This window comes from Apis mellifera, linkage group LG3 (assembly GCF_003254395.2).
Source record: "Apis mellifera strain DH4 linkage group LG3, Amel_HAv3.1, whole genome shotgun sequence".
Lineage (NCBI taxonomy): Eukaryota > Metazoa > Arthropoda > Insecta > Hymenoptera > Apidae > Apis > Apis mellifera.
The window spans coordinates 1,087,413-1,113,912 of NC_037640.1; the positions used below are offsets into that span (position 1 = coordinate 1,087,413).

Genomic DNA, 26,500 nt, shown 5'->3' on the forward strand with positions numbered 1-26,500 from the left:
CTGTCGCGACGCTACTCCTTTTCGTGCGTTCCATGAAAATGCGAGACGGAAGAAGAATTCAATTAACGCACATTACTCGCCAATTCTCTCGTGGAACTCGGTTATTGTCCGGATGCTGGGGAAATTTCGTTATGCGGAATTTCATAGTCTGTGAACGCAACTTCTTAAGTACATACTCACCGCAACGAGCCAAACTCCGCGAATTCGATGATGAGATAGACAGGAGCCCCGGGTGTGGTGCAAGCGCCCAGCAATCTGATCACGTTCGGATGTTGAGCCTCTTTTAGTAGCTGATATTCTGACAATAAGTCTGCCAATTCGGAGGCGCACGCGTTTTCTTTTAATGTTTTCACCGCGACAGTCGTGGGCCCTGAGATTCCCCCTATGTCGATCGCTTTAGCGCGTAACACTCTACCAAATTCTCCTTCGCCAAGTACTTGTTCGATGGTCAATCGCGATCGTGGGAACTCCCATTTTGGATCCGGCTGCGAAAACATTTCAATAAGAGAGTGCCATAACTTTTTCTTATTTTTAAAACATAATAGATAAGTGAATAAATATATGTAAAAATTTATTTGATTTTTTTTTTGTTTTAACAGCATTATTATATTTGCATTATTAAAGATTATGTGATATTACGTTTTTTCATGACAAAAGTAAATTATCAATAATTTTAAAGAAGATTTTCATATATTTAGAAGATGTGGAAAAATTATAATTAAAATTGACGAAAGATAACAATAAATATTAAAATAATAAGACTATCTTATAAAGAAATAAAAAGTAACTTTTATTATTAAAAAAAAAGTAATTTTTAACATGTCAAATTATTTAAAAATTTTATTTAATTAAGATAAATTATTATAAAATATATTGTTATTAATAATGGTTTCTTATCGTTTTTATATATTAATATTTATAATTTTTGTTATATAAAAAATCATTTTTTTATTATTCTTTAAAAATTTAAATAATAATTTAACGAACTAAAAATAAAAATTTTGTATTTTTTGATATCTAAGTATATTATTATTTTAATGTATTGCAAAACATTTTTCTTGTTTCATGTTTATTTTATATATAAAATACAAAAATTAAAATTATATAGTGTTTATCTAATTATATTATGTATAATGTATAAAATAAACAAAGAAAGATTTTCTATTTTGTTAAAAAGAGAAAATATCGGAAATTGAACATTTCACAGAATAATCAACTTGTTAAGTATACAATTTTCTGGAAATTCGAGGTTATATTCTCATCCGTTTCCGGAATGTATAATAGAATATACGATGTCGCAGCTTGTTGCCTTTACATTACCATTTATAGGATTTTTGTGCGTCCGAAAGCCTTAGAATGAACTAATCAAAGGATTTAATTAACTCGTTACTTTAATTAATTCTTATTTTCATCAAATGTAAATATTTTATTGAAATTAATTTTCTATAATTTATTTATGCAGGATTTTTGATTATGTTTCATCTAAACGCACGATTTTTTAAAAAGAAGAAAAAAAAATAGTAAAGATTATTTTTTATAATTTTTTAATTTTATTTTATCTCTTTTTATAAAAATTTAAAAAATATATTTTGTAACTTTATATTATATATTGAAAATTTCTTTGAAATCGATTGATGTAAAAATTTTTAATTTTTTTTTATTTAAAAACGGCAAAAAATAATGATTTTTATTATTTTTAACCATTTATAATCTGTATCATTGTTAACTGATATCGATGAAAATTTTAATATCTATATGATTGATACTAATCAAAATATTTATACTTTCTAAATTTTTTTTTATTAAAAATTAAAAAAAAAATTATAAAGAATAATTTTCATTATTTTCATTATGATTTTTTTTTATATGTCATCTAATAAATTAATTTTATTAACCTCTCAAAATAACTTAACACATTAGATCCAATTTTAAAAAAGCGATTATATTTTGATAAATGTACCAATACTTTTTGGAATCATAGTAAAACTTTAATTATGTAAATAAAATTTTACATGATTCTTGATCATCTGAATTTTAATTAAGCTTCTATTATTTGAATTATTGTTGAATGAAATTATTGTTTATATAAATTTCTTTATAATATAATAAAATTAGAAACATATATATAATATGATAAAAAATAAATAAATAAAATAATAAAATAAATCACTATTCATTAAATTCAAATTCAAATTTGAATTTATCGTTTAGTGATAGATATATTTGTCAATCGAAAAGAAAGTTTTAAAATAATCAAAAACAATATATTAAAAATAATATTAAAATAGTAATAATTTATTATCTATATTGCATTTTAAATTCAAAATTCTTCAATGAAAAATAAAACATTATGCACTTATTATTTTACTTACTTTAAAGAAAATTGAAAAACAATATGTTTTAGAAACATACGCTACTCGTTGCAGCGAAAAGATTAAGCTTTAAATAACATGATTATATGGAAATATTTATTTTTTAACAAATTCTACTAATACATTCGTATAAATAAAATTTTATTGTAATGTCATTATGATCATATTCTTTTTTGATTAAAACAGAAATTAAAAATAACAAAGATATATATACAATCGCGCGGCAAAAATTCCTTTGTCTGGATTAGACTTTAGCACTCATATAATAAAAAAAAATTATTATATGAGATAAAAATTGAATTCATAATAAACGATGATAATAAAAATTTTAATAAAGAAACCAATATCACTTAAAATCTTTTACATATTATTTATATTATAGAAAACTTATCAAAACGAATTCAAAAAATATAATGCAATACTTTTACTTATTAAGTTTATAGTAATGAAAAAGAAAAGATTAAGCTTTAAATAACATGATTATATGGAAATATTTATTTTTTAACAAATTCTACTAATACATTCGTATAGATAAAATTTTATTGTAATGTCATTATGATCATATTCTTTTTTGATTAAAACAGAAATTAAAAATAACAAAGATATATATACAATCGCGCGGCAAAAATTCCTTTGTCTGGATTAGACTTTAGCACTCATATAATAAAAAAAAATTATTATATGAGATAAAAATTGAATTCATAATAAACGATGATAATAAAAATTTTAATAAAGAAACCAATATCACTTAAAATCTTTTACATATTATTTATATTATAGAAAACTTATCAAAACGAATTCAAAAAATATAATGCAATACTTTTACTTATTAAGTTTATAGTAATGAAAATAATAATACTTATTTCATGAAATTATTAATAAATATATAATTATTAATAAATATATAAACATAACAATTATTATTGAATATAAAAATTTAAAAAATTTTAATTTTAAAAATATTTTAATCGATGTTTAAAATACTTATTCTGTAAAATTCTGTTTGTTTCTAAAAGTTTGAATACATTGCTATTAAACGTTGGATTTATAGCTTTACATGCTGTAATAATTCTGTCTTTTAAATCTTTAATATTATTAATTGGCGATTGTTGTACAATAGTTTGTACTTAGATACCTCTAGGGAACAATAAGTTCGAGAAGTGTGTGCTGTTCGTGCTAATAATGTGATTTTAGAATATGTACTATTTTCATTACTGTAAACTTGTTATATATCGTATTATGTAAATAAAAATATTATGTACTTAATATATTTTTTAAATTTGTGTCAATGTTTCTTACATTATAATGAAACAGAAAAAAATATATATATAATACAATTTGAAAAATTTTTCTGTGTTAAAACAAATTATTTTTGAAATTTTTATTATCATTATTTGTTACTCATTCGTTTTAAATTTATTACATAAGATACGTTTCTGTAAATAATTTTTTTGTTACATGAATGTAAATACTAAAAAAAATCATATATTGAACAAAACAGTCTTTGTTTATATATAATTTTGTAATTTTTTTTTTAATAAATAAATTTTATTATTCTTTTTTTTTAATTTTATATTTAATACAATAATATTGAATTTGATTTTATATTAAAAATTATTTTTTCTAGTAATTTTTCTTCATTTATTTTCATCATATAGAATTTTTCAAAGCATTCTCCAATATAAATATTTTATGTTTTTTTAGGTTACGATATATAAAATAATTAATTTATAATTAATAAAATTATATAATCATAAAAATTGTTGTCCAACTGTTCCATTCTAAAAATGAAATTATTATAAATATAAAAATCAAAAAATTTAATTTTTTAGACTCGCTAGTTTTTATAAGAGTTCGAATGAAGATTTATAAATAAGATTATTACATATATTGTAACAAATTTTTTTATTAATTAGGCTTTCATAAAATTTATATTTTCCAAAAATATCAAGACATTTTCGCAATTATTATATATATATTATATATATTATATATAGAAAATTCAACAATAATATTTATAATTCTTCATATTCTAAAGTTTCTCTTTAATTTATATTATATTATAAACTTTATAAATAAAATATCTATTTTTGTAATAGAAAAATTTTTATTTTTATATTTTATAAGTTTTATTTAAATTAAAATTTTTATTTTCAAAAACTTTTTATTTTTATTCTTATTGGAATTTGTCCCAATATAAAAAATGTTTCAAAAAAATTATATTTCATTTTAATTAATAACTATACTTTAATTTATAAATAAATCTATGAAAAAATCTTATAATTTTTTTCTGTTTTATTCTATTTTAAATATTATTCTATTTTAAATATATAGTTTTAGTTAGGTTAGATTATGTATAAATATATGTACATATATTAATTATTAATTGTATGTGTAAATGTATGTATACTTTTTGAGTAAAATATGCAAAATATATACAATATGTAAAATAATAATCAAGATATGTTTTTGAATAAAAATCTGCAATATAATTCTAGGTAATTTAACTTTGCATCAGAGAAAACAAAATAGAAACAGAATAAATTAGCAAAGTAATGAAATTACTTGCTAAAAATCATTCTATTTCTGCCTCATTTAACAGAAATTTAAATTACTAACTTATTTAACTACACTAATTTAATTAAATAAATTTCAACTGACATTTTTATATATTAATTTTATATATATATTTATTTTGATCTTTAGAATTTTTATCCTTCAAAATTGTTCTACGAATTAATTAACTGTACATGATTAATTCTATTGAAAAACTTTCATTAAAAGACCTCAATTCCTTTCAATGATGAATCGTAACGATCGAAAAGTTGAAAATAAAAATATGATCAGAATTGAAAAATATTCTAATGATTAACAATTGATGTATGACTGCAAAGAATTATATATTAAATCTGGAATTAAATAGAAATCGTTTTTTCAATGTTTTTCATTTGATATATTTTCATTAGTAATAGAACAAATGATTAGGATTGTGGAGATGCATTAATCGAGATTAAATCATGAAAATGAATGAAAGAGAGAACTTACCGGAGACATTTTAGGAAGAAGAAGGTGGCGATTCGCCGCAGTGAAGGTATCCAAGCCGATAAGCAAACCATCTCCTCTGTCAACATAGTCGGAGGATAGTATGCCAACAACATTTGAATCACCATCGACTCTTCGTTTTCCTTCTCGACGAGCTTCTTTTGCAGCTAGTCTAAAAGGAAAATATTCTAAAATTAATTTTTATGTATCTATCGGGAATAAAAAACCGAGAAGATTAAACTTTTATTTGTTATAATATTTACTGATAGCAATGATGAAATTTCTAACTTTAAATTTTTTCGTATCTTTAAAATAGCGAGATATTTATTTGAATGTTGGTAATCTTTGAAATTTCAAAACTTTCAATAATTTTAAAATTTTTATTCAATAATTTTAAAATTTTTGTGCAAAAATTTTTAAATTTTGAATTATTTCAAATATAATTATATGTTCTATTTGAAAAAATTTTTAAAATTCGATAAATTTTTTTTGTCAAAATTATTGAAATTTTTTTCCGTGTTTCATTTCTTTTTTCTTACTTTTTAAATATATTATAAAATCTAATGAACTTTTATGTAGCTAAAATAAATTAACATATTCAATTATAATAATATGTGAAAAATATATCATCTTTTCAAAATATTTTTCAAACTACAATTTATATTATGTAATATTGTTATAAAGTTTAAAAATATCAAATTCCATAAATTTTTGATAAACTGATATTACTTTAAAATAATCATTCTATAATATGTTATATAATATATTATCTAATATATAATTTATTTTTTTTTTTGAATAAATTATATAATTCAAATAAATCATTCAAAATCTTTCTAATTTTTAATATCAGAGATATTAAACAAAAGTTTTATTTTTCAAATTGATATAATATTCAATTATTTGTCGATTAATATTACAACATTTAGTTACCACATAAATAAAATCAATATTATTAAATTTATCATATTTGCTAAATATTACTACATTTATTAAAAACAATACAATCAAATTATTATTGAATTATTTAATTACTTATATTTGAATTTAGAGTATTGAATGTAATTTAAATTTAAGTTAATTTTATATTAATTTAATCTAATCCTAAATTAAATTAAATTAAATCCATTTGAAACATTAAATATAATTCTACTTAACACATTTTATATATTATATTTTATATTTTATATTTTATAACTCGTAAATTAAAGCCGAATAGCGATAACAAAGCGATAACATAACGATAATATATAAAAAAAAATTACTTAAAATAGGATATTAATAATTAATCAAAAGATCATCGAAATCAATGATTCTTTTTCTGCATAATTATCGTCATTTTAAATTTCACAATTTTATAAAATATATCATTTAATATTTCTCAAATTAATCAAATTAATTGAGACATTTTGTACACATATAGTTTCGAAATGAATCGAGGTGTTTCAAATTCCATTATTAGTTGGCAAGCTTTTCTGAAAAGATAAGTGCAAGCATACGATGAGGAAACTTTTTCAATTTCATATGCGCTGTTTCATATGCGTAAATACGCTTATACTCGCTCGTTTCGACGACGATAGTTGGAAGTTGTGTTATCCTACTGTAACATCAATACGGGGAATTACGACGAAGGCTTCGACAAAAGGAACGTTTGACTGGAAAGAGCTCGATAAGCAGACCCGTTGATCGAATGTCGTTATCGAAATATGTACCTATCTGAGAATCGGCTTCACATTCTCGTTCTTCTTTCTTTCGAAGACCGTTTATTTAGTTGTTGATCGAACGATCTATGTAACAAGCGTACAAAGGACTCGTTCGAGAGTTATCTAGAATTTGACCAGCTGTCACGTTTTGCTTTCACGATTTGCAAACAGTTTAATGCGAACGTTTCACCTTTAACCACGTTTCGAATCCAATTTCTTTCTTTTGTATGTATAATGTCAAATGGAATATTTATAGTTTGTTGATTCATCAAAGTTGCATGTTATCTATTTGATTCTAAATTGCAATCACAATAATTTTATTCGACATTAAAATTTTGTAATAAATACTTTGCAATTGAAACTGCGCTTCTAAAACAACTTTATTTGTGGAATATATATTATAATTAAATTACATGGACTGATGAAATAATATATATAATTCGAAATATGTAATGAATTATTAATTAATATTTATTATTTATCATTTAATTCATTATAATTTAAATGTATATGTATAATTATATATAAAAATATATATAATACTTATATATATATATATATAAACTTAAAAAATATATATTCCTGTATCGTGTTTTATACAAACATAAAATTTTCTTCAATTTGCTCTCTTTTAAACTTATAAAAATTCAGCAATGTTCTACTCTGTTTTTTAGTTTATAAATGATGACTCACCTGTATCTTGATGTAACGAAAGAACCAATGATCACTATCAACACGAAGAAACTGCCTCCGATCACGCCTATCATACAAATAGGTCCACATGGTCCATGAGACGCTGTATAAAAAAAAGGAAATAGATTTTAATCCACTTAAAAATTCTAAACAGAAATCGATCAACATAAGAGTGGAATAAACATTGGATCAAAATCTTTTTATTCATGTTTTCAAATAGTGTAGAATAAAAATTACATTCTATAGTAATACCTAAATTATTAAAAATTAAATTTAATAAAAAAATTTTAATAAATTTTGGTTGCAAAATTCAAAAAATATTATTTTTGTTATAAATTTTAATATTATTGTTCAGTAATTTAAAATAATTTAATTTTATGTTAAACGAATTATACTTTTTATCTAAATAATTTTAAAATAATTTTAAATAAGGAAAATTGAATTAAATTTAGAATGTATTAAAAAAAAATGATTATATCATAAACAAATTTCTAATTTGTTTATTATGAAAATTGTTATATATATAAAATTATAAAAAAATATTTTACTTGGTAATATGATAAAAATAAGAATTGAAAAGTTAAAAAATATATTTAAAAAAAATTAAAGCTTCGATATTCTTATAATATCTCAAAAATTAATTTTACGAAAATTATTTCTTACATTAAATCTGAAAAATTTTTTAAAGACAAAATCTTTTCATTATTAGAAAATAATTATAAATAAAATTTCGTTTGTATCATTCCACCTCATCAAAAACCTACGAACCTTTTCGAGCGCCAGTCACAACAATCTTATTTTCTTGATTTTGCGATTTTCCCTCCTTTTCTTCTTTTGATTCTTTTCTCTCTTTATTACCCTTCTCGGTATCTTTTATACGAAAACGATCCACATTGCAAGTGCATTGCAACACATCGTTGCACGCGCAAGTTCCTAAACCACTTTTGATTCCACGTCCGTTTTTGTTCATATCAGCGAAATGCACATCCGCTAAAACGTCAAAATTTCAAGCTGTTATTTCGCTCGAAAACTTTTCCTTTTTTTTTGGTAATTTATGCATTCTCTGTTTAATAGCTATATAATTATTCTCAATTCCTGAAATGTTATTTATGATTTGAAATCATTGATATTCCAAATTATAGATGAGTTATTAAAATATGAAAAATAAAATTTTCATTTCATAGTTTATCATTGCATTTAATATTTCTCATATTTGTCTATAATACAATTAAGAAACGAGTTAATCGAAGACAAATAGATAAAAATTCACTACTTGTAAAAAATATTTTTTTTTTTATCATAAATGCATAATAAATATTTTTAAAAGAAATTTCAGATATCAAAAATATCTGGAAAAAAAAATATTATATCTATATATATTTTATTATTTATATATATATATTATATATACATATATATAGAAATTGAAATATAAAAAATATTTGAAGCTTATTTTTTAAATTTAAATTAAAGGATTTAATTTTGTATTAGATGAAACAAGATAGAAATAATGAAAGCTCAGTTAACTGGACAACAATATATATATATATATATATATATATATATATATATATATATATACTATATAATACAGTATCGTTTATCTAGTCTATATATCGTTTATCTCTATATATATATTTATACTATTTTACGATTAACTATCCTAGAATACATATTAAGGTAATATAAATGATATACTTTATTTAATATGATATATTCTATTTAATAATATATTAATATTTAATATTTGATTATAAAAAAAATTATAAATATAAATTATTATCAATTTATCACATTATATAAATTATAATATATATTATTATTTATGTTCATCATATAAGGAGTTATCATTTTCAAAACATTATAAATTTAATTTTTAATATAATTTATTATTACTTTTAAACATAATTTGATTTCATTAACATTAAGAATAATATGAAAGTTTTATTCTTTAGCGATTTTTTACTTATTTTTTAATAGTGATATATAAAATATTATAGGTGAATAAAAGATATTAAATGTTATAACTAACTATTCATTGAGATTATTAATATAAGAGAAGGTTTTAATATAAAAAAAAAATTGTAATATTTGTTCCATAAAACAGGCTTATAACAGTGAGATAAGTATTAAACATGCAAGATATCATGACAAAGAAACATTTATCTTCAATGGAGTTAAATTATTGTTCGTATTTGAAAAACTTATAATATTGTCTAATGAAAAATGTCTAAATGATCAAAAATGAAATTTAGAATTGTGATTAAGTTCAATAAATATTAAATAATATTTTTTAAATAAACTAATTAAAAATATGATAGTAAATTATTTAATGATGTTCAAAACAAATTTGCAATATTATATATCTTTTTATATAAAAGATTAAACTAACAATTACAAATATTATATATATAATATATAATAAAAAACGTGTATATAAATAATATTTACAAAATTAAAAAAACTTAATATTATATATAAAGGAAATAAAAAAAATGTTGATTGAATTTTAATTTTGGAAATCATCATTTCAATTATTATTTCATCTGTTATTGTATATCATTTTTTATAATGTTAAATGAATTATCGTATTCGATTTGTTTTGAAATTATCGATTTACTTTAAATTATTATATGTATAATGTATTTTGTTTCAGATAAACTTTTGTTAGATCATAAATTACATGAATTTTTACCTTTAATATTTCACAATAAAAAAAAAGTTTAATTTCTTTTTTTTATAATGACGTATTCTTTCGTATTATATTACATTGCATGATAATTAATTGTGCATTTAAATTGATACGAATATTTTATCTTTAAATTTTCATTAACCCGACCGCAAGTAACATTGTACGATGTTGCACCGTTTGTCTGCGTTTCTAGCGCAAATCATTTATAACTACCCTTCAAAGATAATGAATATATTAATACTCTGTATGTATAAGATATTATACTCCAATGTTTTCCAATCTTTTTTATATTATGATAGTTTAATTTAATAAATAATAGAAATTAATTTATTTATCTTTTTTAATTTATCTTAAAATTAAATTAAAAATTAAATTTAAAAATATATTTTATTAAAGATGGTAAAATAAATATAATATTTTATTTTTAGCAGTTCATTATATGCGATTTGAAAGAAATTAAAAAAAGAAAAATATTAAAAATCTATCGTATCAAATATAAAAATATAATATATAATATATATTTGATATATATTATTAGGAATATTTAATATTTAAAATTTATTTAATATTCATTACTTCTATTTATTATATTCCCATGTGGTTATATTATAACCCTTATCGGATATCAACGCTTTCCATAATAATTTAGATAGTCGTCGTTTTACTCGAGGTTTATATGACAAGTAACATATTTATTACACTATTAATTGTTAATATTATATTATGTTATATTAAATAGATTAAATAGATTATTTATTGTTAATCATATTTAAATACAATTATTTATAATTATTATCCAAAATCATAAAGTTTTATTTAAATAAAAATTGTCAATATTTATATTATTATAATTTTCATGAAAAAAAATAATACAATAATTTATTTACTTCATTTTAAAAGATAAGAGTTTATTTTTTTTATTTCTACATTAAATTTGTTTAATATTTTCTTTTTTGTATTTTAAAAGAAAGTGATAAAATGATGATCTTTTTTGAAACTTTTTAAAATTCAAATAATTTTATGAATATTAAAAAAATTTTATTACGATTCATTTTATAAAGAAATTATAAAAAAAAACAAGTTAAACTTGTTTTAAGTTCTATAAAAAATTTTATAGAAATGTGATAAAATAAAAAATAAAAGAAAAAAAATATTAATTTTTAAAAAATTGAAATGAATCACAATAAAAATTTTTGATAAGATAAAATTGTTTCAATTTTTGAAAACTTTATTATTTTAAAAAAAACAGAAGAAAGTATTATCACTATTCTTTTTCTTCAACTCAGAAATAGAGTACAAAACTAAAGGAAATTTTTAATATGAGAATAAGAAAGTAAAGTATTTTATTCTTTAAAAGGATTTTTTTTTTATAAAAAAATAATAATTGTAATATAATAATAAAAAAATTGACAATTTTTCAAGTAAAATGTAATAATCTTCTAATGGATTTATATGTGAAATATCTACAATCGATCTTTCAAAAAATAATAAAACGATTGATATTAAAACAAACTATATTTGGAATACAAAAATATTAATTGAGATTTATTTATTAATATTTATTATATTATAAACAATTTAATGAAGATGTAATGAAAACAAGCATTTTATTTTATTTTGATAATGACAAATAACTTTTTTCTTAATATGCAATGTTAAATATTTATCTTATTATTGTTTCCTATTGATATTATTACTATTATTATTGTCTTTATCTATCATTCAATATTCATGATATCACTTGATATCATTCAATATTCTGAATATTATTTCAAGAACAAATTTACAATTAAGAAATAAATTATTCCGTTATTTTCTTAAATAATCAATATTTCAATTTATATTTCAATATATTTTCAATATTGTTCTTATTTCGAATTTTTTCATTAATCGGATAAAGAATATGATATCAATTGAAACAAATTAAAATCGTCAAATAATAATTATAATTAAATTATCTTTTAAAAATAAATTCTGCATTAGAAGTAACACAATATGAATTAAAATACGTGCCAAAAATTTTCATCGCAAAATTTTCTATTTAATTAATAAAAACAATTATCGCAATTTTCTTATCGATAACTTACGTAAGTAAGAAATTAAAAATTCAGAATATTAATCAAATATAAAAAAAAAATTAAAAACTTACGTTCAACCGTACAATCCTGTGGGCAAATCCGAGGATCCAATTGTTCGAGCTCGTCGCACATATTGTCGGGGCAATACGACAAATCCGGGGAGCAGGTAGGATAATGATCGGACATCATGGAAACTTGATTCGACCGTTTGTTCCATCTCCACATGCATTGCCCGGAAAAGTTGCCTCTGCTGAAAAGCGGATCGATGTGATACTCGAAGAAATACCTATAGAGCCGTGTTTCGTTGAAAACGATTCGAAAATGAAGACGAAAATAACGCTCTTTCCAAATGGATTTCGTTGGCGTTGACGTGAAAGGAAAGGAAAGGAAAACGTTGCCACCTATAAAATCCACTAGCGACCCCGCAGCTGGATTCGCAGTCCTCCGGTGTTTCCGCATTGGCGCAGGAATGCGATCGAGTGTTGTGGTTGCTGCACGTGTCCATTTTCGATGTTGTCAAGTTGATTCTTATAGTCTTCGAAGAAGTGCGATCTTTTCCGTTCCATTTCACTTTAAGCCTGAAATATGAATCAAATTCTTCGATCTTCTTTTCAATTCTTCGATTGTGATCATTAATCAATTCATTAATTATTTATAAGAGAGATCGTGAATTTTTTAGTTTTTGATTTTTAATAAATTGTATAAGCAAAATATAATTTTATACGTTCGATTATATGTAATAAGAGTAAATAATTAAAATCTAATTAATGTTATTTTAATGTTTTTCTTTATGTTAATCAACTAGATCTATAATCGGGGTTAATTGATTATTATGAGTATAATAAATTAAAAAAATGTTTTATAAAAACAACAAAAATTTAAATATAAAATTTAAATTATAAGAAAACACATAAAAATTTATTAGTTCCAAATATTCATTTTTAATGTTTTTCATTATTTTAAATTATTTATATATAAAATAAAATACAATAGATATAAACTTTAAAAGATTCATTTACACTTACAATATTTATACTAATATAACTATATTGAAAACATAAAATATTTATTTATAGTTAATTTTTCGATAAAAACGGTAATAATTTTCCAACAATGTATAATCACATTAAGAACTAATAACATATATATTAGAAATTATTTTTCTATTACATACATTTTCACGCAAATATGTACAGCACATATAGATACAATATTATATTATTATGATAATAATTAATTAACTTATGTCTAATCAATTAGTCCCTAATTTAATTTTATTACAATTTCTATTCATCATTCACGTCATAATAAATATATTTATAAAATAAATTCTAAAAGTTTTTTGCAAATATTTCGAAAAACTAAGACCAATAACACGTAGGAAAAAGTTGTTCAGAATAATCTTGATAATAATCAAAATCATTGAAATCAAAATGAATGGTCCTTTTATAAATAATTAACACATTTTATAACAAAAAGATTCTATAACTTACGATAAATTAGATGGTTCTGTTTTGAGCAGATCTTCGTTGGCAACATAGACTATACCTCCTCTGTATGTGACAGCGAATGCGCTCGATCCGTGAATGTTAAATGTTATTGAGGGATGCGGCTCGTTAGTTGGTTTGGTGATTCGGGTGTAACGAGATGCGATTCGAGCAACTTTCACATTTGAGGGATAGGAAAACGATTGCTGTTTGTTTGATAGTATTGGCGATAAGGTTGTTGTAGTTGTTCGATGTTCCGGTCCGTAGAAAGTTAGAGTGATGTTTAACTATTGAAACGGAACGTCAATCGTTAAAAAATTTTTATACAAAATGCTTTCAAATATTGAAATGAAAAAATTTGTCGTATATTATATATTGATTTATAAAGAAAATTCGTATTTTTGTATTTTGGATATTGAGTTTATAAAAATATAGAAATAAATCAATTTCTAATTTAATAAATTAATTGAGATATTTATATATTTAATTTTATATCATTAATAACTTTGTTCCAAATATTGTAAAACTCTCGTGTAATTTATTAGTAGGGGAATGGATTTGTTTATTAGTATCTAAGATAAAATAGAATGCTTAATTTTAGATTCTGCTGAAAAAAAAATGGAAGATAAAAATAATATTCTATGCAAAACTCTTAAGTAGATCTTTGATTATAAGAAAATAAGATCTAATGTTAAAAAAAAATATTTAGTTACAAAAATACGATTTTTTGAAGATATTGAAATATTATTTTCATCAAAATGATAAATAAAATGAAACACTCACTTAAAATCATTAAAAATTATATAATTCTTATTTTTTTTAAAACTATTATTTTACATAAAATAATTATGATGAATAATAAATATATATATAATTAAATATATATGATAATTAAAAATATATATGATAATTAACAAGGAAAATGTTAAAATTGAAAAAAACTCAAACATAAACATGTAAATCTTTAAGTTTTTCATGAATAAAAATCATAAATAAATATGTTATTTTCTTTTTATTAAAAATGTTAATTTTTAACTATTCTAATAATAAGAATAATTTTAATGAACAATTAGTATACGATAATTATTATGTTATTTATTATAATTTAAACTAAATTTGTTCAAATAAATGTGCATAAAAAAATTACAATCAATTAATTACAATATTAAATAATATCTAAAATTAATTTTTATAAAAATCAGAATAATAATCATTATTATTCAATCTATCTAATGATTTTAATGTTGATTTTTTATTTTATTATTAGTATTTTATTATTATTATTATTAGTGTTATTAGTATTTAGTATTAATATTTTATTCTATCTCATGGTAAAAATATTCTATTTTGCATTCTACTTTGCAATATTTTATGTGATTCTTTTGTTTTATCCTATATGTAAAATATTTTAGAAAAAGTTTTATATTTAGTTTTATATCAGTTTGAGATAAAAAATTGGAAAAAATGTTAAAATATAATATAAAAAACTTATTTATTATAATGGTTCTATAATACTTAGATTATTACATCATCACTGTATCAAAACTTTTATACATTAAAACTTTTTTTTTTTTACACAGATGCGAACTAATAAAAAAACATCTTCACTATAATCAATTACAAAATGTTTCAATACTTCAATAATAAGTTCATATCATGCACATTTTTTGTTTAACAGAAATGTTTAACAGAATTATTTTATTTGCTTTTTCATTTATTTTCCTTCTTTAATTCTTTTAGAAGAACAATAAATTTTTAAATTTTCAATATGTTTGAAAATAATATTAATTATTATAATTAATATATTAATTAAAAATTAATATAATTTAAATTTTGAAAATAAAATCGAAACTTTTTTTTTGACAATTTTCTCATTTTTTTGTAAATTTTCATTCATATTTATTTCAAAAATATAGAAAATATTTTTTTGAGCAATAGCTACATATTTTTTTTAAATTTATTTTACAATATTACATTGTATGATATTTATATTGTAAATTATTTTATTAATTGTTATAATTGTTTAATCCACACTGATTTTTAAATTCAAGTCAGAGAAAAATATTTTATATATATTGATTATATAAAAATAATAATAATAATAATATTATAAATAATTGTAAAATAATTGTAAAATAAATAATTATAAATAATTGTAAAATATTGTAAAAATTATAAAATAGAAATCTATAATTTACAACTTGTAACTTGTAACTTGTAATTCATTGTAATAAATCAATAAGTAAATCTTAAAATATTATTAAAATATTATTAGTTGATAATTATATCAAGTATTTTTTTTGTGTTTCTTTTTAATAATATTAAAAAAATTTTCAAGTAAAAATTGAAATTATGCGAATAATAATTTAACGTTAATAATTTTTTTGCAAGTAAAACATGCATATAAAACATGTAGAAATCAATTTTATTCTTTTTAATGAAATTATAATTATAATTATAATTATAATTATTTTTTTAATGCATTTATCCAATTTTTTAGACTGAATTTTTCGTCATAAATAATCTTGAGTGCTTGCGAATAGTTAGAATAATTTACGATCACTTGGCTACTATCTAAGTTTTGTAAGATATTATCATCTGCATAACATCAATTTTCAAGTATTTCAATAGCATTCTAATATTTTTCATTTAGTGACTAAAAAAACGAATAAAGTTTGTCAATAATATTATCTTTATAATATCCATTTTCAATTATGCTTCTTTAATTATAATTTCTTCTTTAATTATAATAAAAATTTCATTATTACAAGAAAATTGAACTTATAAAAACTTGAACATCGAAATTCAAAAAGTTCATTTCAATTATTAATTGCCATAGTTTTAATTATTAATTGCCATAAACTAAATTTTTGCACTGTGAGATGAAATGAGTTTTTATTAAATAATTTTTAATGAAATGAGAACATGTATGTAAAAAGCAAAACGCTCTAATCCTTTATGCGAAAGAATGTAAATGAACTTTATGATCCCATGAAATTCTTCGAAAATTATGCTCAGTTTGCTATGTTAAGCAACATAACATTATTCGTTATAAAATAAAAATATTAACTTTTTTTTAACAAAAAAAAAAGATATTAATCAATTTTTTAAAACTTATAAACATATGAAAATTAAAGAACATTTAAAATAAATACTATTTTTAAAAATAGTAATACAAATTTTATAATAATATTTAAGTTACAGTAAAACCTCAATTATTAGAAACAAAACATAACAGTTTGGATAATCGATTTAAGATCAAATATTCTTGATATCTAGCATCTAACCTAACCTACATCTTGATAATCGATTGTATAATGAAATAACTATGTTTTTTTTATTAAAGAAAGCCATTTGTTATGAAACATAACTTTTGAACTTTTGAGATTAAAGTTTAATAATTTCAACACAATTTATAATTTCTCATTTTTTATATTATCTTATATTATAGATAGTTGATTTGTCAATTCTATATTTATTATTATATAAATAACATAGTTATAGTTATTTTTATGTTATAATATAATATAATGTTATAATATAATTTCAAATTTTTTTGTATAGTGATAAAACATTATGCTTTCATTTTACTATTGACATTTTGATATATATAAGCAGTACGAATATCACTAATAAAGAATGTAGACAAGACATCGTATAAACGATGAATAGTAATGAAAGAAAGTGAGAGAGAGAGAGAGAGAGAGAGAGAGAGAGAGAGAAAGAGACAGAGACAGAGAGAGAGACAGAGAACAGTTAAAATGAAAATAGTATAATTCTTAAGACAAGATTCCCTTTAATTTTTATAATTAGATATGTAAATAGATGTTCTAACAATTGAATACTCAATCGAAGTTTTAATAATCAAATTTTCTATTAGATAGATTCTAATACATATTTTAATCGATTGTTCTATTAATAGACATTTCAATAAAGGATTTACTGTAAATCTATATGTATATCTAATATCTTTTAAATTAATAATTTTTATTGAAAACATATTCGTATATTTTTCATAAAGGATCATATATAGCATTGATTAATACATTAAAAAATACATTGGTTTTCAATGAATTTTATCATATAGAAATTCATTTAATCACAATTTGATTTCAATAAAAAATATCGAATTTATGAAAATTTGTGTGTATATCATAATAGATTACAATTTTTTTTGTTTTTGAAAAATTAATAAAATTAATAATATTTAAAATTTATAATATTTTTTCAACTTTTGATACAATCTCATAGAAAAAAATTATAGACGAAAATTTTATATTATTAATGAACTCTATTATTGTAGATACTCGATTTTCTATTTCGATTTAAGTTTGCAATATGTAAGTGCATTTTTTAAATGGAATTTTTGTAAAAAACAAATTTTTTGTGCTTTAATTAATTTCTCTTATTTATTATTCTAAAGAAAGAATTAAAATTATAAAAAACTTAATATTTTTTAATATTTATATGAATACAACATTTTACGAATATCTATTTTTACATTTTTTATTATATTATTCATTTAATCAACATTCATAAATTTGTATTTAAATAAAATATGCAACTCACAATTACACTTATATGTATTTATATAAAAAATCATACGATATAACGATAGAACTATTAAGCAATTCAAAATTTTCCTCTGCAATCTTCTCATCCTATGTAACATCCTATTAAATTTACGTAATATTTAAAAAAATATTTAAAAAAAATTAAAAGTTATATATTTTTTTCGTCGGTTAGATATATTATATAAAATTTAAACATTTTGCACGTACTAAAATATGTTGATACTGCTAATGCAATCACAACTCATTAAACAATTAGATGACGAAGGCAATGAGAGTGTTAGCTGGGTGCGGTTTCGAGAAGGTAGTTTAAGTGAAAATTAATGGGAATCGTTCCGCATCGAGAAATTGCACGGCAGTCCTTGCGTGGGCGTACCTATTATCTCCAAACTGAACTTCTGATTTCTACGTTTTAATAATATATAGCATAAACGCCCACGAAAAATTTATCGAAAATTCGTTGAAACGGACATCATCTGTTCATCTCTTCCTGGATAATATATTTTTCATTCAACACTTGTACAATCACGTTCACAAAACACATTTCTGTCCCGTTTGATTTATATAATAATAAAGTACGAGACCATAAATCGAGCAAGATAGAATATTTTTTCGCATCATTCGTTGGAATCGTGACTTTCTGAATTCGATAGAGAAGAAAATATATGTGACAGAGAGAATGATTTTGTAAAAAAAATAATCAATAGACTGCAAATTCTTGTACAGATATATATTTTTCATTTTATGGATATTTTGTATTTATTTTATATTTTATATAAACAAAAAATATGTTATATATTCTTTTCCTGTGTGTTATTTTTATTTATACAATAGTTAAGTATATATTAATTGTTATAATTTTTCTGATTAGAAATCTTGATAGTATAATATTTAAAATTGTGAAAATTCTGAATAATACATCTAAAAATTGTCAAAAAATATCCCATTACAATACTGAAACAAATCGATATATAAAAAGATATATGTATATTTTAGTATGTGCATAAAATGATTTTTTAGTCATATAAATTAATTTCTTAGATAAATAATAAACAATATCAATTATTGTTTTGTTCAAGTGGAAATTATAGAATAAGAGATTGAAATAATAAAAGAAATATTCTTAAAAAAATTATCTAAAATATAAAGAAAATATAAAATACAAAGAAATATATTATATATGAATAAATTTTTTGAAAATTGAGAAAATCATAATGAATATCAACTTTAATATTTTAAGTGAAATCATGGAATTTTTGTATTAATCAATATAATAAGCTTGTTTATTTCTTGCAAGTGATTCATATCGAAAAATTTTAGTTTTAGGAAATATTGCTTATTTTTGCAAAAAAAAAAACTATTAATATCAATACTTAAAAAAAATTTCTAAAAAATGATAGCTATATTTTTTTCGTTAAACTGGAAGTATATAATCCCTTAATGTATCTCTATTTTTTATTAGAACGTTCCACTGAATGAATAATAAATGGAAGATTGAGAATTATAGTGGTGTAAATTCAATCGATAGGATCGAAATGGAATTATGCTATAATTTATACTATTTTAAGTTTTTTTATTTTTAGTTAATATAAGTTATTTCAATATTCTAGTTACAAATTAAATCAACTTATTCTTTTTTTAAATATTAATTTCATTTATAATATAATTTAATTTAATAAATATGAATTTTTCAAAATAATTTCAAAATAATTAAAATAATATGATACATATTGTTTATATCTAGATGTAACACTTAAGCAAATACTATTTTTATGAATATATTAAAATTAACCAATTTAATTCATATTTTTTTTTAAAGGATTTTATATCAGTAAGATTGATTTAGATCAAATTTTTTAAATAAATAAATAAAAATAAATATTTTTATTTTTTTTGATATAGGATTTTATAAATAAATTTTTCTTTGAAATAATATTTCAAATATAATATATTTTAAAAGATACCAATTTATATTCATACTAAACTAAATAAATATTAAAATAAAAAAATAGAATTTCAAATAATAATATTTCAAAGAAACAACTTTTAATTTTTTTATAATGTAACATTTTTATAATTTAATGTATCAAAATTATACTATTATATATAATAAAGTTAATTTATATATATATAAACTAAATATAAAATTTTTAATTTTTCTATTAAAATTTTATTTTTAGTAATGTTTTATTTTCGATAAATAATAAATAATAATAAATATCTTATCTATAATTTAAATATTGAATAAAGATCTTCAAAATATAAAAAAATTTTTGGAAAAATTTAATTTAATTGAAATTGCGAAGAAACTAATAAAAATTACTTTTTATTACTTTTTCATTTAAGCTTGTTTGATAAAAAAATTAAACAAAATGTTTTCACAATTTATCATTTATATTTATACAAATTTCATTGATTGATACACAAACAGCAACAAACATCATAAGATATAAAAATCTATATATAAATTTTAATAGATATATATAAATTTTATATATATAATTTTATATATAGATTTTAAAAAGTAATTGAATAATTTCTACAAAAGATTATAATAATATAATACTAATAATGTGATGTATATTTGATGATGATTAGGCATTGTTAGATAAGAGTACGCTTTTAAAGTTCTGCTTTTTTTTAAATATTTATGAAATATCATAATATTTAAACTTACGATAACTATTATAGTACATAATACTAAAAAAATATTCGTCAATACTTGATGAAATTCGATTCATTTTTTGAAAAAAATTACGATCAAAGAATTTTTATTAAATTTTTTCAAAAATTTTTTCATATATATATTTCATGCATAACTTTTATGTCATGTTATATTTATACAAAAAATATAAAATGAAGTATAGAAAATTCTTTCTTGTTATTCATGAATTTTAATAGTAAATAAAAGTTGCTTCCTACAATGCTATTTAAGAAAAATTATTAAAAATTGAATTTTTAATCAAAAAATTTTTCAAGATACTATAAATCGTTTAAAAATTATTATTTTTATTAATTTTATAAATTTTTGTTCAGTAATTTACAGTAATTTAATTTTCAACAAATTATGTTTTTTATTACATAAAAGTAATTTTTAATGAAAAAATTTGAGTTAGAGATTTGGAATAGATTAAAGAAAATTATTTCAGAAAAATTCTTAATTTGCTTATAATTATATATTGCTTATAATTTGTTATAAATTATGAAAATCATTTTATATATTCATTTTGAAAAAAAATATTAATAAATTTATAATACAAGTTTAATAAAAGATATATTATAATATATTATTATAGTAAAAATAAGAATTAAAAAGTTAAAAAATATGTTTAAAAATATATTTAGAAAACGGAAAAAAATAAAAATTTTATTAAAAATCTTATTTTAATCAAAATTAAAATTACTTATAACTGAAAAATTAAATCTCTGATGACAAAAGATAAAGATAAAATTGAATGAATTAAAAGTTTCATTGAAAAATATATTTCAAATGTGTGAAAATTGAGAAAAATACTAACATAGATGTTGTTATATGTATGTATATATGAAATAGAAACTACCTTAAAGAGAATCATATCAATATTGATAAATAAATAATTATATTTCGAAATAAATATAAATTTATTATTATAAATATAAATAAATAAAAATTTTTTTGATCAAATCTTGTATTTCTTTGACAATATATATCTTGAATATCTTCGACATGTACAGCAGAAAATAGGAAATCGAAAAATGCAGTTTCTCTTCCGGAAATTAAAGATAGCTATATTTTTAATCGATGTGTTATTTTAATGGAAAATAATTTAAAATGATATTTTTAATATGAAAAATATAAAAAATATTTAAAAATAAAATACATAATATCTTGAAGTAAATTATTTATAATGACTATAAAAAAAAGATGATTATGAAAATAAATTAAGAAAAAAAAATATAATATAATTTTTCAAATATTAATAAAATGAATTTATGAAATATAGGAAAAATATGAATAAAAAATTAAAATAATAAATTTAAAAAAAAAATTAAAAATTTCGAAATGTGATGATCATTCCCAGACGTATTTCTTTCTAAAAAATGGTATTTTTAATTTCGATTCTTTAAATGTGACACACATATTAAATTTCTTATTTATTTTAATATAATTTATCTATGAAAAATTTATATCGTGATAATTTTTCGTAAAATCAGTGATTTGTGAAAATTAAAATCTCACCGTGTTTTCCCCATATCCTGGAATGAGAGATTCGTCCTTTACTTGAAGAATGACTCGATAAGGAGACTTTGGTAAAAGAGTGGTTTTTGCGGAAATTCCTATAACAGACGAGAACCAATATCTTAGATGTTAGTTGGAAAATTGGTTCACGTCAAGATTTTATTATCGCGTGTGAGAGAAAGAGGGAAAGGAAAAGAGGATGAAAGAAAGATAAAATTGGAACTTACTTGTAAATATGGCGGTATAAGGTACTCCTTTCGAAGCTTCGATCGGCAACGTGTTGTAAGTGAAGTTCAAAGCATCATTAGTATCACCGAGAATGCGAATAGTGTATTTATTGCTATTTTCCGTATCCGCGTCCTTTAGTATTAGTTTATTGTCGTCTACTAATTTATCACCCTGTCAATATAGTTGATGAATGAATAGTTTAGTAAACTATAGTATATATATATACAATAAAATATCAATAAAATATAATTATATATATAATCATATATATAATCAATAAAATATACAATATATATTGCATTATTATTTTCTGGAATATTCATAAAAATGTTTTCAATATTATATAATATATTCACATATTATTCATCTTTTGCAAATAGCAAAATATTTAAATGTTTTTTTTTATATATAATAAATATTGAATAATATGATATTTGAATTACATAAAAATTCATCAATGAAAAATTACACCAACTTTTGAATGAAATATTTCAAGTATGATTTTTAAAGTTTTTTTTTTTAATAATTCTAAAAAGAATTACTTTTCAAATTTGACTTTTTGATTTGACTTTTTATACTTTCACGTTTCTTACTAGTTCATAAGAGTTTTTATGAGAGAATTATATTGTAAAAACACATTTAAAAAAGGAGTTTATTATTATATACTAATTTCGATACTAATTTCGATTTAGCAAGAAATGTTAACAATGTAAATTAAAAAATTATCAGCAGAAATAGAATGAAATTTGTTTAATTATTTTCAATATAATCATCACATTTATATGATTCATTATATAAATAATAAAGTATCTAATAAATATATACGTATAATATATAAATATAGCATAAAATCAATTAATTGTATTTAGTCGAAAATTACTTGTATATTGATATTGAAATAAATTAATGAAATCATTTAATATTAAAGAATAAATTCATTATATTATTTATTTATAATTAAATAAAAATAAATTAATTAAATAAAGAAATTTATATTATCATAATATTCTTATAAATTATTTATATCTCAAGAGTTTTAAATCACAAAAATAACACAAAGTTTTGAAATTCAATTTCAAAATATCTAGTGATTCTTTTTCTAAAAAGAATCTTTTTTGAGTAGAAATTACAATTAGATAGAAGTTTTCGTACATTTCATGAATTCAATATAATAAGTTATTAAAGCTAATAATAATTTATATGAAATGTTTTAAATAATGTTTTATGAAACATCATTATTATTTAGGCTATATATTTATATGAAATTTTTCTTTAAAAATAAATTATTCTATGCATAACTTAATTAATCATAAACTTAATCATAAATATAATGCATATATATTATTATATATATGATATCTCTTCTTATATAAATTTTTATTAAAATCAGATTTGTCAAGATAAGTTTCTATAAAATAATATATGAAGACTTTTATGACTGACTGTAAATAATCGACTTCAGTTTTCTGAATCGATCTCCATTATTCAAATTAATGAGAAGAAATAATGGGAATGCTGAATTTCTATCATCAAAACTTCCAGATTGTCTGTCTTGAACTGCCTTGTTCTTTAATTTGTTCGATTGAATTGTGAGAATCGAAGTTTCGCGCATTCGAAGCATGGTTGCAATATGCGAGACATGGATATACAGGGTGTTTCGTTTAATTGGATATACTCAAATATTTCACGAGAGATTAAAATTATCAAAAAGAAATGTTTTAATAAAAGTTAATTAATTATATTATATAAATAATTTTTTTACAGAAATGTTTAGAGATTTTAATTTTATTTTTTTAAATGAAATCATATAATTTTGAATATATTAATCTATTTATTTTTACTATAAAAAAATATTAATCTACTTATTATTGATTTATATAATATATTTATAAAATATTCCAATTTAAATTGTGGTTTCGTATTAAAAAGATAATTTCTTGTGATTATTTCAATAGAATAATTTTTACTGATAGATATATACAATCAATCAAAATTATTCATACATCTTATATAAATTCAATTTATAAGTTATATAAATTACTTACGTGAAATTAACGATCAACAATAATTTTGTTTTTTATGAACCATTGTGTTATATATAGAACAGATATAAAAATTTTTTTTAATAAATCATATATCAAATTAATTTTTTAATATTATTAATAGCACGAAATAAAAACAAATTTTAAACTATAAAACATTCAAATTTACTATATTTGTCATAAAAAATGCGTTTGTCATATATATTTTCAGAAAAAATTGTATATAAAATATAAAATAATAAAATTGAAAATTGAATTTGAAAATTGATTTCATGCGAGATTTTTTTTTTTTGAATAAATTGTTTTACAATCCATTAAAAAATTCTCATTAAATTCAAATTTTTTAAAATACATAAATTTTCTGGTAAAGTAGTGTATGAATACTTTTATAACTAATAACACTTTTTAGATGCGTATTAGATTTTGCATTATGTTCTGTTTAACTGGAAACGATGACAATAAAACAAATATGTGTCTTTCATTTCTAGTGAAAATTTTTTTAATGAATTAATCATAGAAAATATCTTCAATCTTTGAATTTTTTAATCATATTTCTTAAATAAATATACAATTTCTTGACAAGAAATTGTTTAAATACAAGAGATGTGGCATGAAAACGATTTTTTATTTTGAATGAATTATAAAAAAAAATCTATAAAATCATTCTATTTCTAATTGATAACATTATTTATTAACAAAAAAATCAATTCGATTATAATTGTGAAACTATTAAAAAATTCTCTTTCTATTTAATCTTCTTCTATTCACATTTTTTTTTTTAAATATAAATATGCTAATAATTGTATGCGGAAATTGCAGAAAATTAAAAAAGTTTTCTTTATTTTATATTTCATTTAAGTTTAGATAAAAGAATATTGTTTTTACACGATTTGCAGTAATTACTCAAATAAATCTATTTCATTATAATTGCATTATTTAATTCATTGATATCTTTTTCAACTAAAGAATTCTTACAGATTTGCATTTTTAAATTTTTATTTATCGATAGTCTGAGTATTCATATAGTTTTAAAATTAACGAAATTATCACTATGATTAATAATTAAATAAACATAGCCTGAGTTCGAGATATCTTAATCTAAATCTAAAGTTTCTGCACAAAAATATTTATAACATTAGATTCTCCTTTTCATACTTAAAAATTTCATATCTATATATATAAAATACATAGAATATATAAGACATTATAATGCATTATAATGCATTACAATACAATGCATTATAAAATTCGTTATCTTGCACAAAACCGCAAAATTTGTTAGAAAACGTGCAACAAAACTAATTTCAATATCAAAACATCTCATAATATCGTATTATCAATGAATAACTATCTTTATTTATTTAATCGCATTG

General features: G+C 19.7%; 1 protein-coding gene across 4 annotated transcripts in view; it reads right to left on the minus strand.

The window, feature by feature from the left end:
* Positions 1–26,500, minus strand: part of LOC412667 (proto-oncogene tyrosine-protein kinase receptor Ret) — a 188,741-nt gene that overhangs the window by 6,854 nt on the left and 155,387 nt on the right. For 3 of the 4 annotated variants that reach the window (XM_026439537.1, XM_026439536.1, XM_396123.7), the window contains 9 exons: positions 23,085–23,256; positions 22,858–22,955; positions 14,074–14,354; positions 12,982–13,158; positions 12,652–12,830; positions 8,579–8,800; positions 7,811–7,913; positions 5,418–5,586; positions 181–485 (listed from right to left, as the gene is read on the minus strand). In XM_026439537.1, the coding sequence (XP_026295322.1) occupies positions 181–485; positions 5,418–5,586; positions 7,811–7,913; positions 8,579–8,800; positions 12,652–12,830; positions 12,982–13,158; positions 14,074–14,354; positions 22,858–22,955; positions 23,085–23,256 (1,706 nt within the window). The remainder of the gene's footprint in view (positions 1–180; positions 486–5,417; positions 5,587–7,810; positions 7,914–8,578; positions 8,801–12,651; positions 12,831–12,981; positions 13,159–14,073; positions 14,355–22,857; positions 22,956–23,084; positions 23,257–26,500) is intronic. The other variant, XM_006572141.3, reaches the window with a different exon arrangement.